At 42.6% G+C, this 12,869-nt stretch overlaps 1 protein-coding gene across 1 annotated transcript in view; it reads right to left on the minus strand.

Annotated features, from left to right (window-relative positions):
- Nucleotides 1-705: 705 nt before the first annotated feature.
- Nucleotides 706-12,869, minus strand: part of LOC129145541 (G-protein coupled receptor 176-like) — a 28,923-nt gene continuing 16,759 nt past the window's right edge. Inside the window, exon 3 of the mRNA XM_054693907.1 lies at nucleotides 706-1,070. Coding sequence (XP_054549882.1) covers nucleotides 728-1,070 — 343 coding nt within the window. The 3' untranslated portion in view covers nucleotides 706-727. The remainder of the gene's footprint in view (nucleotides 1,071-12,869) is intronic.

Below are 12,869 nucleotides of genomic sequence, written 5' to 3' on the forward strand. Positions count from 1 at the left end.
GAACTGGGGTCCAGGCCAGAGGTATGATAGTTGGGAGGTGAGGAGGGTGAGAGGATTCACCAGAGACACAATGGGGAGCAAAACAGGTAGATCTACTGAATGCACTGCTGAGGGGAGCAGCGGGAAAGACAGGAAAGGTCTGCTGAGCCATGTGGGTTAGCTCCCTGGCTGCAGATCCAGCTCTTGCTGCAGTGGCTGGAGAACGCTTGACAGAGCTGAGACTTTAAGCCCTGTGCCAACAGGGAGGCCCCTCTAAATAGTATTCTAGTTATTTGAACTAGTTAATGCATAAGTATTTATATTGCATCTCTTTGGATTTATTTTTAAAATATTTGTTTATTTATGCATACAAGAGCTGGGGTACAGGCCAGAAGTGTGTGTGTGTGTGTGGGGGGGTGTAGAGTGAGAGATTCACCAGAGACAGAGTGGGGAACAGAACAGGCAGACTGAACTAAACACATTGCTGAGGGGAGCAGCAGGTGAGACAGGAGAGGTCTGCTGAGGCATGTGGGTTGCTCTCTAGCCAGCCCAGAGATTGAACTCTGATGCAGAGGCTGCGGACTGCTTCGTAGTGCTGAGACTTAACCCCTTGCAGCACCAGGGAAGCCCACTTTGGATTTTTTAAGTAGATGTAAATATAAATTCTAAATACATAAATTCAAGGATACAGTTATTAAATTCAATATTATATATGTCTATATTTACCCAAAATATTATGAGTTCTGAATTAATTTCTGGAGATGGTGTGCTGTGGGGTCCGGAGCTCTGCAATGATGACCTTCTTTTTCTGGCTGGCACTCAGGGCCCGTCGGATCAGTATCAAGAAGAGGAACACTACAGCCACAGGCACAATGACCGTTGTGATGTTATAGACCAGGACGTATACCAGGTGGCCCAGGGAGTTGCTCCAGACTTCGGTGCAGGTCAACATGGCATAGATATCGGCCACATTGGTCACAACAAACACAGGGATGCTGGCCACCACTGCATGGGCCCAGATGTACAACACCAGTTCACGGGACTTGGCATCTGATAGTTTTCTCTCCAGGGGATAGAGGACTGAGTAGTACCTGCAAAATGCACAGGCCAAATTAATTTCACAGGGGCAGATACTCTGTAAATTAGGGGACTCTATATTAGCAAAAGTAGAAGCAAGAGTGGGAAAGGATTAACTTCTGTTATTCTGCCTAAGACAGAGGGGCCATTAGGGAAATTAGGAAACCATACTTCAAGTTCTGAGGAATTTAGAATGTGAGAGGGATCACCAGCCAGAAAAAGGTGGCTTCCCAAATGAGCAGAGAAAAGTCCCCTCTTCATGGGACTCTCAAGATGTCCTCAGTCAGGAAAACAAGTAATTGATAGCAAATCATGACTAGTTTTATAATTATTATATCACCACCGGACAGTGATTGCTCAATTTAAGGATAAAGCAAACTTTGTAAAAAAAAAAATTACGTAGGTTAGAGAAGCTTTAGGGAAAATTTCAAAGCCACAGAAAGAAATTTGTCCTCACACATATCAAAGCAGGCTGGTGCACAGTGTATTCATGGTGGTCACTGGCACTTTCAGCCACTCAAGGCATAAGTGTGAAGATGGGCTCTGACAAGGTCCTTCTACAAAATCACTTCAGCTGACATAAGCATGCCTGCTCAGTTTCCACTGTCCCCATGACACTCGCTCAGCAACATGAATAGCACCGAGTAGATCTAAAATGACTGCATTATTAGATTTGTGTTCAAATCAAATGAGACTTTTTTTCCCTTCAAGCTTTCACTTGATTATTCTGTAACTACCTAGTTGGAATTCCAAAAGCACCTTGTTTTAAGATCATCAATGATTTAGGGAAACTGAATAATTTTTCAGATCCCAAAATCACACCTGTCACAAAAGGGCTGCCAGTAGCCATTGGTGATAGGGTGAATTTCTTCACAAAAGCTGTGCCCACGTCTTGGCAGTTGGCAACTGCTGTAATTCACCTTACCACCCTATTGCCATCCATCCCCTCACAGGGCCAGGTAAGCAAGCATGCCTTCCTGCCACGAGGATTTCTAAGCACCCCGTATATACCCCGTATATGTAGGGTACACGAACCCAATTCCCATGTGAGTGTGCAAATGTTTCCCCACCCAGCGAGTAATTCTCGGAGGCCAAGGGTGTCTGAAAATTCAATTCTTTTCAACTTAATTCTCACACAATCTAGCTGGGGGTAGCATCAGTTCCACAGGGAAAGGGCTCAATCTTCCAAGACTGCCCTCCTCTTCAGAGGCAGGCCGCAAGTGCAGGTAACAGCTTGATTACAGATGGAAGGCTTCTGCAACTCCCTCCTCAGACCTCAAGGGCCAGTTGCAAGTGCAAGCTGTAGCCCTTGCTTCTCACTGACTTCCTATAAATTGGGGGTTCCCACAACCCACCCTTCTTGGGTTCCATTAATTTGCTAGAATGGCACACAGAACTCTGGAGACCCATTTACCTACCATATCACCAACGTATTACAGAGGATACAAATCCACAGCCAGGTGAAGAGAAACCTACAACAAGATCCTAAACAAGAGAGCTTCCATCCTTTTGGAGTTTGGGGTCTGCCACGTAGCACCTGTAAGTGCTCTATTTCCCCAGCCTGGAAGCTCTTGGAGCTCCCCCTTCTTTCCCTTTGGGGATTGTATGGGCTTCATTACACAAGGCATAGTGATTAAATCATTGGTCCCTGGTGATTGCACTTGACCTCTAGCCCCTGCAAGTCAGGGGCAGGATCCCTCTATTCACATTGCTTTCCCTGCCCAGCAGCACCCATGGCAGGTCTTTTCCAAAAGTTACCTTTGTAACATAAGAAGAGACACTTAAATATTCGCAACACTTGGTAAATTTCAAGGTTTGGGGCAGACTGTGAGCTAGAAACTGTGAAGATAAAATATGTACAAGAAATAGATTTCTTGGTCACCTAGGTGACCAAATCATTTATGTCTTTCGAATCACAATGTCACAGCCAGGTACCAAGTCAGGCACCAGTTACAAAGATGACAAAACACATGAAAGATGAAGAAACACACGTGAATGTTTACCAACTCAGCGGAAAAGATATATGGAAACAAGCAGTGAGGAACAAGGAGTTCTACGGGCCTCTACTGGGAGTTACACACAAAGAGGGTACAGGAAGGGGAGAACCTGGGAGATCGCCAAGGAAGACAGCACTATGGCGGAGTCTGGCAGGGGACAAGCTGGGGGAGAATGTTCCAGGCTGAGGAAGATATGATGCAAACACAACATGACCATGGCTGATCAGAGATGGATGGAGCAGGATGCAATGTGTTCTAGATCTCTCACTGGGAGGGGAAGAAAAGAGAAAGAAATGTGTAAGTTATGCAGAATGTCTTTTTATTTTTCCTCTGAATGCAGTTCGACATTTCTAATCACAACTCTATAATTCCAGTGTGATGGCCCCACACCCACATGTGAATCCATGCCCACGAGTCCAGTGCCTCCAATCCCCGTTGGCTGACTGGCAGGTAACAAGCCAAGGCTTCACTCATTTCTGGAAAATAGACTGCAATAAAAGCACACAGCTCATTGTAAATAATTTTGTTAGCATGTAGATCTCTAGAAAATGATGCAGGCAGTGTAGGTGGCCTCCCAATTAACTTGCAGTCTTGGTGCCATGAAGCAACTATCTGAGAAAGAAGCAAGAGAAAAGATTGACTTCTCTTCATCTTCAGGCACATCACACTTCCACTTGCAAGGAATAAAATAGGAATTTAGCAGCCTCGTTTTTCTGCTAAAAGGACTGCTGGCCTGATTTTTTAATAAAGGCAAAAATATAATAGATAGGCTGTTATTAAAAAAAATTCTCATTATTTATATGTTTCTTTGCCTAAGGCCAAGGGCCCAGAAATAACCACAGGGATTACTGCAGTGCTTCTAGGTATACCAGCAAACTGTTCAGAATAATGTGTTCCTACTCTTGTCCAATCCTATTCTTTTTTTTTTATTAGATAATAAATTTTATTGTTATTCCCCATACAATTGCAGCCCCCCCATTCTGACCCCAATCCCTCCCCTCCTGCCCCCGCCCCCTAAAAGTGTCTCTGGTTCATAGTTTTTTGCTGATTTTGATTTTCACTTTCTTATAGTTATTCATTTTCCTGGTCCCTTATTTAAGTTTTCTAGATTCCTGCTATGAGTGAGACCATCCGGTATTTTTCTTTTTCTTTTTGGCTTATTTCACTGAGCATGATCCCTTCCAGTGCCATCCATGTTGCTGCAAATTGCATATGTTTATCTTTTTTGAATGCTGAGTAATATTCCATGGTATATATGTACCACATCTTCTTGATCCAGTCATCTATTTTTGGGCATTTGGGTTGTTTCCAAAGCTTAGCTATTGTAAACAGTGCTGCTATAAACATATGGGTGCAGGTGTTCTTTGGAATTGATGTTTCTGTGTCCTTTGGGTAAATTCCTAGGAGTGGAATTGCTGGATCATATGGAAGCTCTATGTTTAGTAGGTCCAGAAATCTCCACACAGCTTTCCACAGTGGTTGGACCAGTTTGCACTCCCACCAACAGTGCAGAAGAGTTCCTTTTTCTCCACACCCTCGCCAACATTTGTTGTTGCTAGTTTTTTTAATATGTGCCATTCTCACTGGTGTAAGATGGTATCTCATGGTAGTTTTGATTTGCATTTCCCTGATGACAAGTGATGTTGAACATTTTTTCATATGCCTGTTGGCCATTTGCATTTCCTCTTCTGAGAAGTTTCTTTTTAGCTCTTCTGCCCATTTTTTGACTGGATTATTTTCTTTGTTGTTGTTGAGTCTCATCAGCTCTTTGCAGATTTTAGTGATCAGTCCTTTATCATTAGTGTTGGGTGCAAAAATGTTCTCCCAGTTGGTGGGGTTTCTCTTTGTTTTTGTTATTGTCTCTTTTGCTGTGCAGAAGCTCTTTAATTTGATGTAGTCCCATCTATTTATCTTCGCCTTCACTATCACTGCTTTGGGTGATGTGTCTGTAAAGATGTCTTTGATGTGCAAATCACGTAGTGTTTCGCCTATATTTCCTTCTATATATTTTATGGTTTCAGGTCTTATGTCTAGTTCTTTAATCCATTTTGAGTTGATTTTTGTGTATGGTGTGAGGTAGTGGTCAAGCTTCATTCTTTTGCATGTAGCGACCCAGTTTTCCCAGCACCATTTATTGAACAATCTTTCTTTGCTCCAATGCATAGTCTTTGCTCCTTTGTCAAAGATTAGTTGACCATAAATCTGTGGGTTTATTTCTGGATTTTCTATTCGATTCCATTGGTCTGTATGTCTGTTCTTGTTCCAATACCATGCAGTTTTGATGATTATGGCTTTGTAGTAGAGTTTGAAGTCTGGGAGTGTGATGCCTCCATTCCCTTCTTTTTTTTTCAGGAGAGCTTTGGCTATTCGGGTTTTTTTGTGATTCCATATGAATTTCATCAATAATTGTTCTATTTCTTTGAAGAATGACATTGAAATTTTGATTGGAATAGCATTGAATCTGTATATTGCTTTTGGAAGGATGGCCATTTTAATAATGTTTATTCTTCCAATCCATGAGCAGGGGATGTCTCTCCATTTCTTTGTGTCTTCTTCTATTTCTTTTAACAGTGTTTTATAGTTTTCTTTGTATAGATCCTTTACCTCTTTTGTTAGATTTATTCCCAAATATTTGATTTTTTTTGTTTCAATAACAAAAGGGATGGTTTTTTTGATTTCTTCTTCTTCAGATTTATTGTTTGTGTATAGGAAGGCTACTGACTTTTGCGTGTTGATTTTGTATCCTGCCACTTTACTGAACTGATTGATGAGTTGAATTAGTTTTTCTGTGGAGTTTTTGGGGTTCTCTATGTATAATATCATATCGTCTGCAAATAGTGATAGTTTGACTTCTTCTTTTCCTATTTGGATTCCTTGGATGTCTTTCTCTTGTCTTATTGCCCTGGCTAGGACTTCCAGTATTATATTGAAAAGCAGTGGTGAGAGTGGACATCCTTGTCTTGTTCCAGATCTTAATGGAATTGCTTTCAGCTTTTCACCATTGAGAATGATACTGGCTGTTGGCTTGTCATAGATGGCCTTTATGATGTTGAGGTATGTTCCTTGTATCCCAAGAACTTCAAGGGCTTTTATCATGAATGGGTGTTGCACTTTGTCGAAAGCTTTCTCAGCATCTATTGATATTATCATATGGTTTTTATATTTCTTTTTGTTGATGTGTTGGATAACGTTGATTGATTTTCGGATGTTAAACCATCCTTGTGTCCCTGGAATGAATCCTACTTGGTCGTGGTGAATTATCTTATGGATACATTGTTGGATTCTGACGGCTAGAATTTTATTGAGGATTTTCGCATCAGTGTTCATTAGGGAGATTGGCCTGTAGTTTTCCTTTTTTGTGTTGTCCTGGTTCGGTTTTGGTATTAGTGTAATGTTGGCTTCATAGAACGTGTTTGGTATTGTCCCTTCCTTCTCAATATTTTGGAAGAGTTTGTGAAGGATAGGCACTAATTCGTCTCTGAATGTTTGGTAGAATTCATTTGTAAATCCATCAGGTCCTGGGCTTTTGTTTTTGGGGAGGTTTTTGATTACCATTTCAATTTCGCTAGTTGTAATTGGTCTGTTTAGGTGCTCTCTTTCTTCTTTATCTAGCTTTGGGTGATTGTAGAGTTGTAGGAATTTGTCCATCTCCTCTAGATTGTTAAACTTGTTTCCATATAACTGTTCATAGTAGTTACTGATTATTCTTTTGATTTCTGCTGTGTCTGTTGTGATTTCTCCTCTTTCATTGATGATCCTGTTTATTTGTGCTTTCTCCCTTTTTTCCTTTGTGAGCCTGGCTAGGGGTTTGCTATTTTATTGATTTTTTCAAAGAACCAGCTCTTGGTTTCATTGATCTTTTGGATTGTTTTTTTAGTTTCAATTTCATTTATTTCTACTTCGGTTTTTATTATTTCTTTTCTTCTACTGGTTTTGGGGTTTTTTTGTTGTTCTTTTTCTAGATCTTTGAGCTTCGAGATTAGGTTGTTTCTTTGAGTTCTTTCTTGTTTCTTGATGTGAGCTTCTGTTGCTATATATTTTCCTCTTATTACTGCTTTTGCTGCATCCCATGCATTTAGGATATTGGTGTCCTCCTTGTCGTTCAATTCAAAAAATTTTTTAATTTCTTCTTTGATCTCCTCATTAGTCCAGTGGTCTTCCAGTAGTGTGGTTTTTAATCTCCATGAGGTAGGGAAGTTCCTTGCCTTCTTTTTATGGTTTATTTCTAGTTTGATGCCTTCATGGTCAGAAAAGATGGTTGATATGATTTCAATCTTGGTGTATCTGTTGATGTTTGTCTTGTGCTCCAGTATGTGATCGATCCTGGAGAATGATCCGTGTGCACTTGAGAAAAATGTGTACTCCGTTTTTTTGGGGTTTAGTGTTCTATAGATGTCTGTTAAGCCCAATTGCTCTAGGTCCTTATTTAGAGCTTTGGTTTCTTTACTTATTTTTTGTCTTGTTGATCTATCCATTGTTGATAGTGGTGTGTTGAAGTCTCCCACTACGTATGTGTTTTCTCTGATGTCTGTTTTCAGAGAAGACAACAGTTGTCTGATATATTTTGGTGCTCCTTCGTTTGGTGAGTATATGTTAATGAGTGTTATTTCTTCTTGAAGTATTTTCCCCTTGATCATAATGTAGTGACCATTGGGGTCTCTTTTTATCTTTTTGAGTTTGAAATCTGTTTTATCTGATATAAGTATAGCTGTTCCTGCTTTCTTTTTTGGTCCATTTGCTTGTAGGATTGTTTTCCATCCTTTAACTTTGAGCCTATTTTTATCTTTTGTAGCTAAATGTGTTTCCTGGAGACAGCAAAAGGTTGGGTTTTGTTTCTTAATCCAGGCTGCAACTCTGTGTCTTTTTATTGAAGAGTTTAGTCCATTTACATTTAGAGTTAATATTGATATGTTAACATCTGTATTTGCCATTGTGTTTGTCTTTCCTTTGATTTTATTTATTTATTCTTTTAATAACTTTTTTTTTTTGGCCTTCTTTCATTGTTATTCGTCCCTCTGAGGTTCTGGTTTTAGGACTCCTTGTAGTATTTTTTGGAGTAGGGGTTTAGTTGCAATGAAATTCTGGAGTTTCTGTTTTCTGGGAAGGTCCATATTCTTTCTTCAAAGAGGAAGGAGAGCTTTGCGGGATAGAGTATCCTTGGTTGGCATCTGTTTTCTTGGAGTCTGTTGTCTATGTCCCTCCACTCTCTCCTTGCCCGTAGTGTTTCTTCGGAGAAGTCTGATGTCAGCCTGATTGGCTTTCCTTTGAATGTTATCTGTTTCTTCCCTCTTGCCAGCTTCATTATTTTTTCCTTGTCCTGGATTCTTGGGAGCTTTACTATTATGTGTCTTGCTGTATTTTTCCTTTCGTCGTGGAAGTTTGGTGTTCTTCTTGCTTCTTGTATATCAATTTTCAGCTCCTTCTTCACATTTGGGAAGTTCTCTTCAATTATCTCTTTGAATATTTTCTCTGTTCCTACTTCTCTCTCCTCTCCTTCTGGTATTCCTATAACTTTTATATTTCCTTTCCTCATGGAGTCAGATAGTTCCCGAAGTCTTTTTTCATTCTTTTTCCTTCGTACTTCTCTTTCCTTTTCTGTTTTGGTTCTTTTTATTTCTGTGTCTTCAAGAGTACTTATTCGTTCTTCCATTTCATCAATTCTGCTTTCATTCCTTTTCCCAGAATTCTTTAGTTCTTCCATTAATTCTTTGATCTCCTGCATTTCTTTTACTTCCCTCTTTAGGGACTCAATTTCATTCTTCTGATCGTTGATTATTTTTCCCTTATCATTGTTTTCCTTTATGACTTCTGTCAGTTTTTTAATCACGACAATTTTAAATTCTCTTTCTGGAAGTCTCAGAAATTCTTCCAAGTTACTGTCGTTGCAATCTGGGGGCTGGTTTTCTTTTTGTGGTTTGCTTTTTCTCTGGAGAGTTGCTAGGTTGCGTGTGGTTCTTCTCCTCCCTACTGTCTGTTTTCTAATTTGCCGTATGCGTTGGGACACTGTGTTTTTGGGACTGGCCGGCATCTTGGGTGGGCTTCTCTGCTCCCCTCTGGTTCCTCCAGGAGTCATCTGTCAGTTTCAAGCAGTCTTTACTGGAGAAAGGTCCCTGTTCTAAAATGCCGATGTGGGGACACACTCCCCTGTGCGCCTGGTCTGCCCCGGCGGTGGGTTCCTGCTCCCCCTCTGGGCTTGGACTGCAGGCCAGAGGGGGTCTGGCGTGGGCGAACTTCACCCGCTCACCTCTGGCTCCTGAGGAAGCCTTCTGCAGGTAGTCTTTACTGAAGAAATGTCCCTATTCTATAATGGTGATGTGGGACACACTCCCTGCGCGTCCGGTCTCAGGCACACTCTTCTGCGCGCTTGGTCTGCCCCGGCTGTGGGTGCTCGCTCTCCCTGTGTGCTCAGACTACTTGTTCGGAAGGGGCCCGGTGTGGGCTAACTCCCCAGCTGGCCACTAGCTCCTTCAGGAGCCTGTGCTGGCTTCAAGTCGCTAGGTGGCGCCAGAGATCTCTCCTAGAGTCCTTGGGGAGCTGATTTTCCACCCCGTGGGACAGGGAACAGAGCGGGGATTGTAGGGTACACCTCAACGGCTTTGGGGTGCTGTGTCTGCCTTGTGCCCCACCGTCGTGGGGAACCCACGCCCCTAATTTCGTGCCCCTGGTCTCAGTTCCAAAGCCCTCAGTTCCAGGACGCGGGCTGTAGCCCAGATCAGTGGCGTGGGAATGGCGCCTTTTGAATCCCACTCCCCTGCCTGGGCGCCTGGTTCCTGCTCACTCAGGGAAGTCCTCCGCGCGTCTCCCCGCAAGCCTAGGTCACAGGCGCGGGGACCTGGGCAGCTGCGATCCGATCAGGATCCGCATTTGCTTTTCAACCGCACTGCTTTTCAGCGCGATCCGCGCCGCTTTCCGCGCAATCCCGCTCCGCGCCTGCTTTTCCAGCGCGCCGCTTTCCGTGCAGGCTTACCGGGCGGCCTGGGGCTGTGTGCTGGTGCTGGTCTCCTCCTGGGGGGCGGGGCTCTCTTTAATGGCGCCTGGAGCTCACCGCCATGGCGGATCCTGCAGGGTTCTCCACAGCTCCCGTTCACGGGGTGTGGTGGCTGCAATAGTTCCTTTCCACTCACAGTCCCGCTTGCTGCGTCCTTTGTTCTTGTTGGCAGTTTTGGTTTGTTGTTTTCCTCCTCTCTGCGGGTCGGAGAGTGCCGCCTCTGTGGGCGGGGGAGGGGAGCAGGGTTCTGCGCTTCCCTCCCTTCTGGTCCTCTTTTATGGCAACTTTCTTCTTCGGGCAGTTTGCTGGCGTCACCCGTTTATCTTCCGTGTCCCGGTTCTCACTGGGACCTGCCGCTTTTCCTCCCTATTAACTTTTTTTAATGGGAGATCTTACTCGCAGCGTCTCCTCGCCGCCATGTTGCTCCACCCCTCCCAATCCTATTCTTAAAAGTCTTACAAGATTCATAGCAATATTATTCACAATAGCAAAACAAAGAAACAAGCAAATAAGCACAGTGAAAACAACTCAAAAGACTATCCACTGATGAAAGGATCAAAAAGGTTGATATCTCCATATAGTGGAATATGACAGCAACAAAAGGGAACAAGTACTGATACGTGCCCCAACATGGATGGGCCTTGAAAACATTCTGCTGAGTAAAAGAAGCCAAGCAAAGAAGAATACATGCTGTGTGGGCCACTGACAGGAGACACTCCAAAGGAAGCACACAGAGGCAGAGAGCAGGCGTGTGGTAGCCTGGGTTTGGGAGTGGAAATGAGAAGCGACTGTCTATGAGCACAAGGTTTCCTTGCAGCGTGACGGAAAAGTCTGAAAGTTTGACACAGTGATGGTTGCACAGCTCAATAAATATACTAAAATGTACTAATTAAATCGGGTGCATTTTATGATACATAAACTCTATCTCAATAAAATTCTATTAAAAAAAAAACATTTCCCAGAGAGAATAGTCCATCATTTGGACCAAATTGTTAAGGCCTCATGGAGCAGGTAGTACTCCTTCGTGGAAGGACATCTGCCATGGACACAGCATGACACCCGCTGGGATGGAGGGATACTTCTCTGGGTTCTCACTGTTGAAGTCCAGTGCTGTGCAGTGGCACTTCCCAGATATTCAAAGATCTCTTGTTGGGCACAGAACACATGCACTGTCATTGTAAAGCAGGTTTAGCAAACTGGCGTGGTGTGGTGCATATTCAGCTTGCTGAGAGATTTGAGTGGCCCACATAAAATTTTTTAAATGAAAATTTGTCAACATTAAAAAGCGATCAAATTCTAGATACCGGATTTCTCTTTCAAGAGAATAGAAAGTCCTGCCTAAGGGGAGGAGGAGGGAGAGGGATCAGAAGGAGGGAGGGAGGAACCCAGGGGACTGAGGTGATGGTGCACTGGTGCACTGGGGAGGAAGATTCTATGGGGACTACACCTGAGGGGTGGGGGCAAGCAAATTAGGGTATAAAAATGAAGTGATATAAAAAATAGAAAAATAAAAAAAAGAAAATAGAAAATAGAAAGTCCTGCCTAAATACACACAAGGCAACTATTAATTGTAACTGCTGAGGGATGACCCTCAGGTCATCCCTCAGCATGACCCTTGTGTACCCAAATGGCCAGTGTTTTTTGACTTTGTCATCTCTCCCTGTGGATACTGAGTTTCTAGGAAGAAATTTCCAAAGAGCTGGAGTGACTCTGGCAAGATCTGAGGGCAAAATGATTTCAGACAATATATTTAAGAAAGAATGTGCCAGTCAGAAGGGAAGCCTAGAGAATGAGAGATAAACTTTAATGTGGCCTATCCAAGCACGTCATAAATGATTCATTTAATTCTTCTGAGAAATTTGAGGCTCAGAAAGGATGTCACTTTGGCCAAGTAAGTAGAACCTAAAGTCAGACTTCTGGTTCCAGAGTTCCCTCTGCCAACCACTATATCAACAGTTTCTCCTACTGTGCTGGGGGGCTACGTGTGCTCTTCAGGCAAATAATCCTCATATCAATGACACTGTGCTGCTGATGAAATCAGGGCACTAGACTGAGAGGCTGAAGCAGCTTCACTGATGGATTCTGCAATCCATGACTTCATGTCTTGAATGGACAGAGTTTAAAAATGCCAATTTTTCAAAAATGTAGTAAAATTTACTATAGGGTATAAGTCAGAATAGACAGAGCGTTCCCCTGAGCAACTTTTCCTCTCTGTAAATATTGAAATCAAAAGTACTCATGGACACAAAATCCTTGCTTGCTTATTTCTTTTTCTAATATATATATATATATATATATATATATTTGTTGTTGTTTATTTATGCATACAAGAGCTGGGGAGGATGAGAAGACAGGCCAGAGATGTGGGAGGGTGAGAAGATTCACCAGAGACAGAGTGGGGATGTAAATAGACTGCTGAGGGGAGCAGTGGGTGAGACAGGAGAGGTCTGCTTTGCCGTGTGTGTTGCTCCCTGGCCAGCCAGGGACCAAACTCATGCTGCAGAGGCTGTAGACTGCTTCATAGTGTGGTGCATAACCACTTGTGCCACCAGGGAGGACCCTCTAAAATATATTTTTTACTTTAATTTTTATTGAAGAAACCTTGGTTTATAACATATGTAGGTTTCAGGTGTTCAGACTGTAATTCAACATTTGCTTATACCACATTATCATCACCACCAAAAGTCTGGTTTCTGTGCACTACCATGCAAATAACGCCTTTTAGCTGACTTACTCAAACTCCTTCCTTTCCTCTCTGGGAATCACCCTTTTGACTTATAATCTAAGAGTTTGTTTTTGTTGTTTTTGTTTGCTTGCTTTGTTTCTTC

Source organism: Talpa occidentalis, unplaced genomic scaffold (genome assembly GCF_014898055.3).
Source record: "Talpa occidentalis isolate TD23 unplaced genomic scaffold, MPIMG_talOcc4v2.1 talOcc4.12, whole genome shotgun sequence".
In the NCBI taxonomy this organism is placed as follows: Eukaryota; Metazoa; Chordata; class Mammalia; order Eulipotyphla; family Talpidae; genus Talpa; species Talpa occidentalis.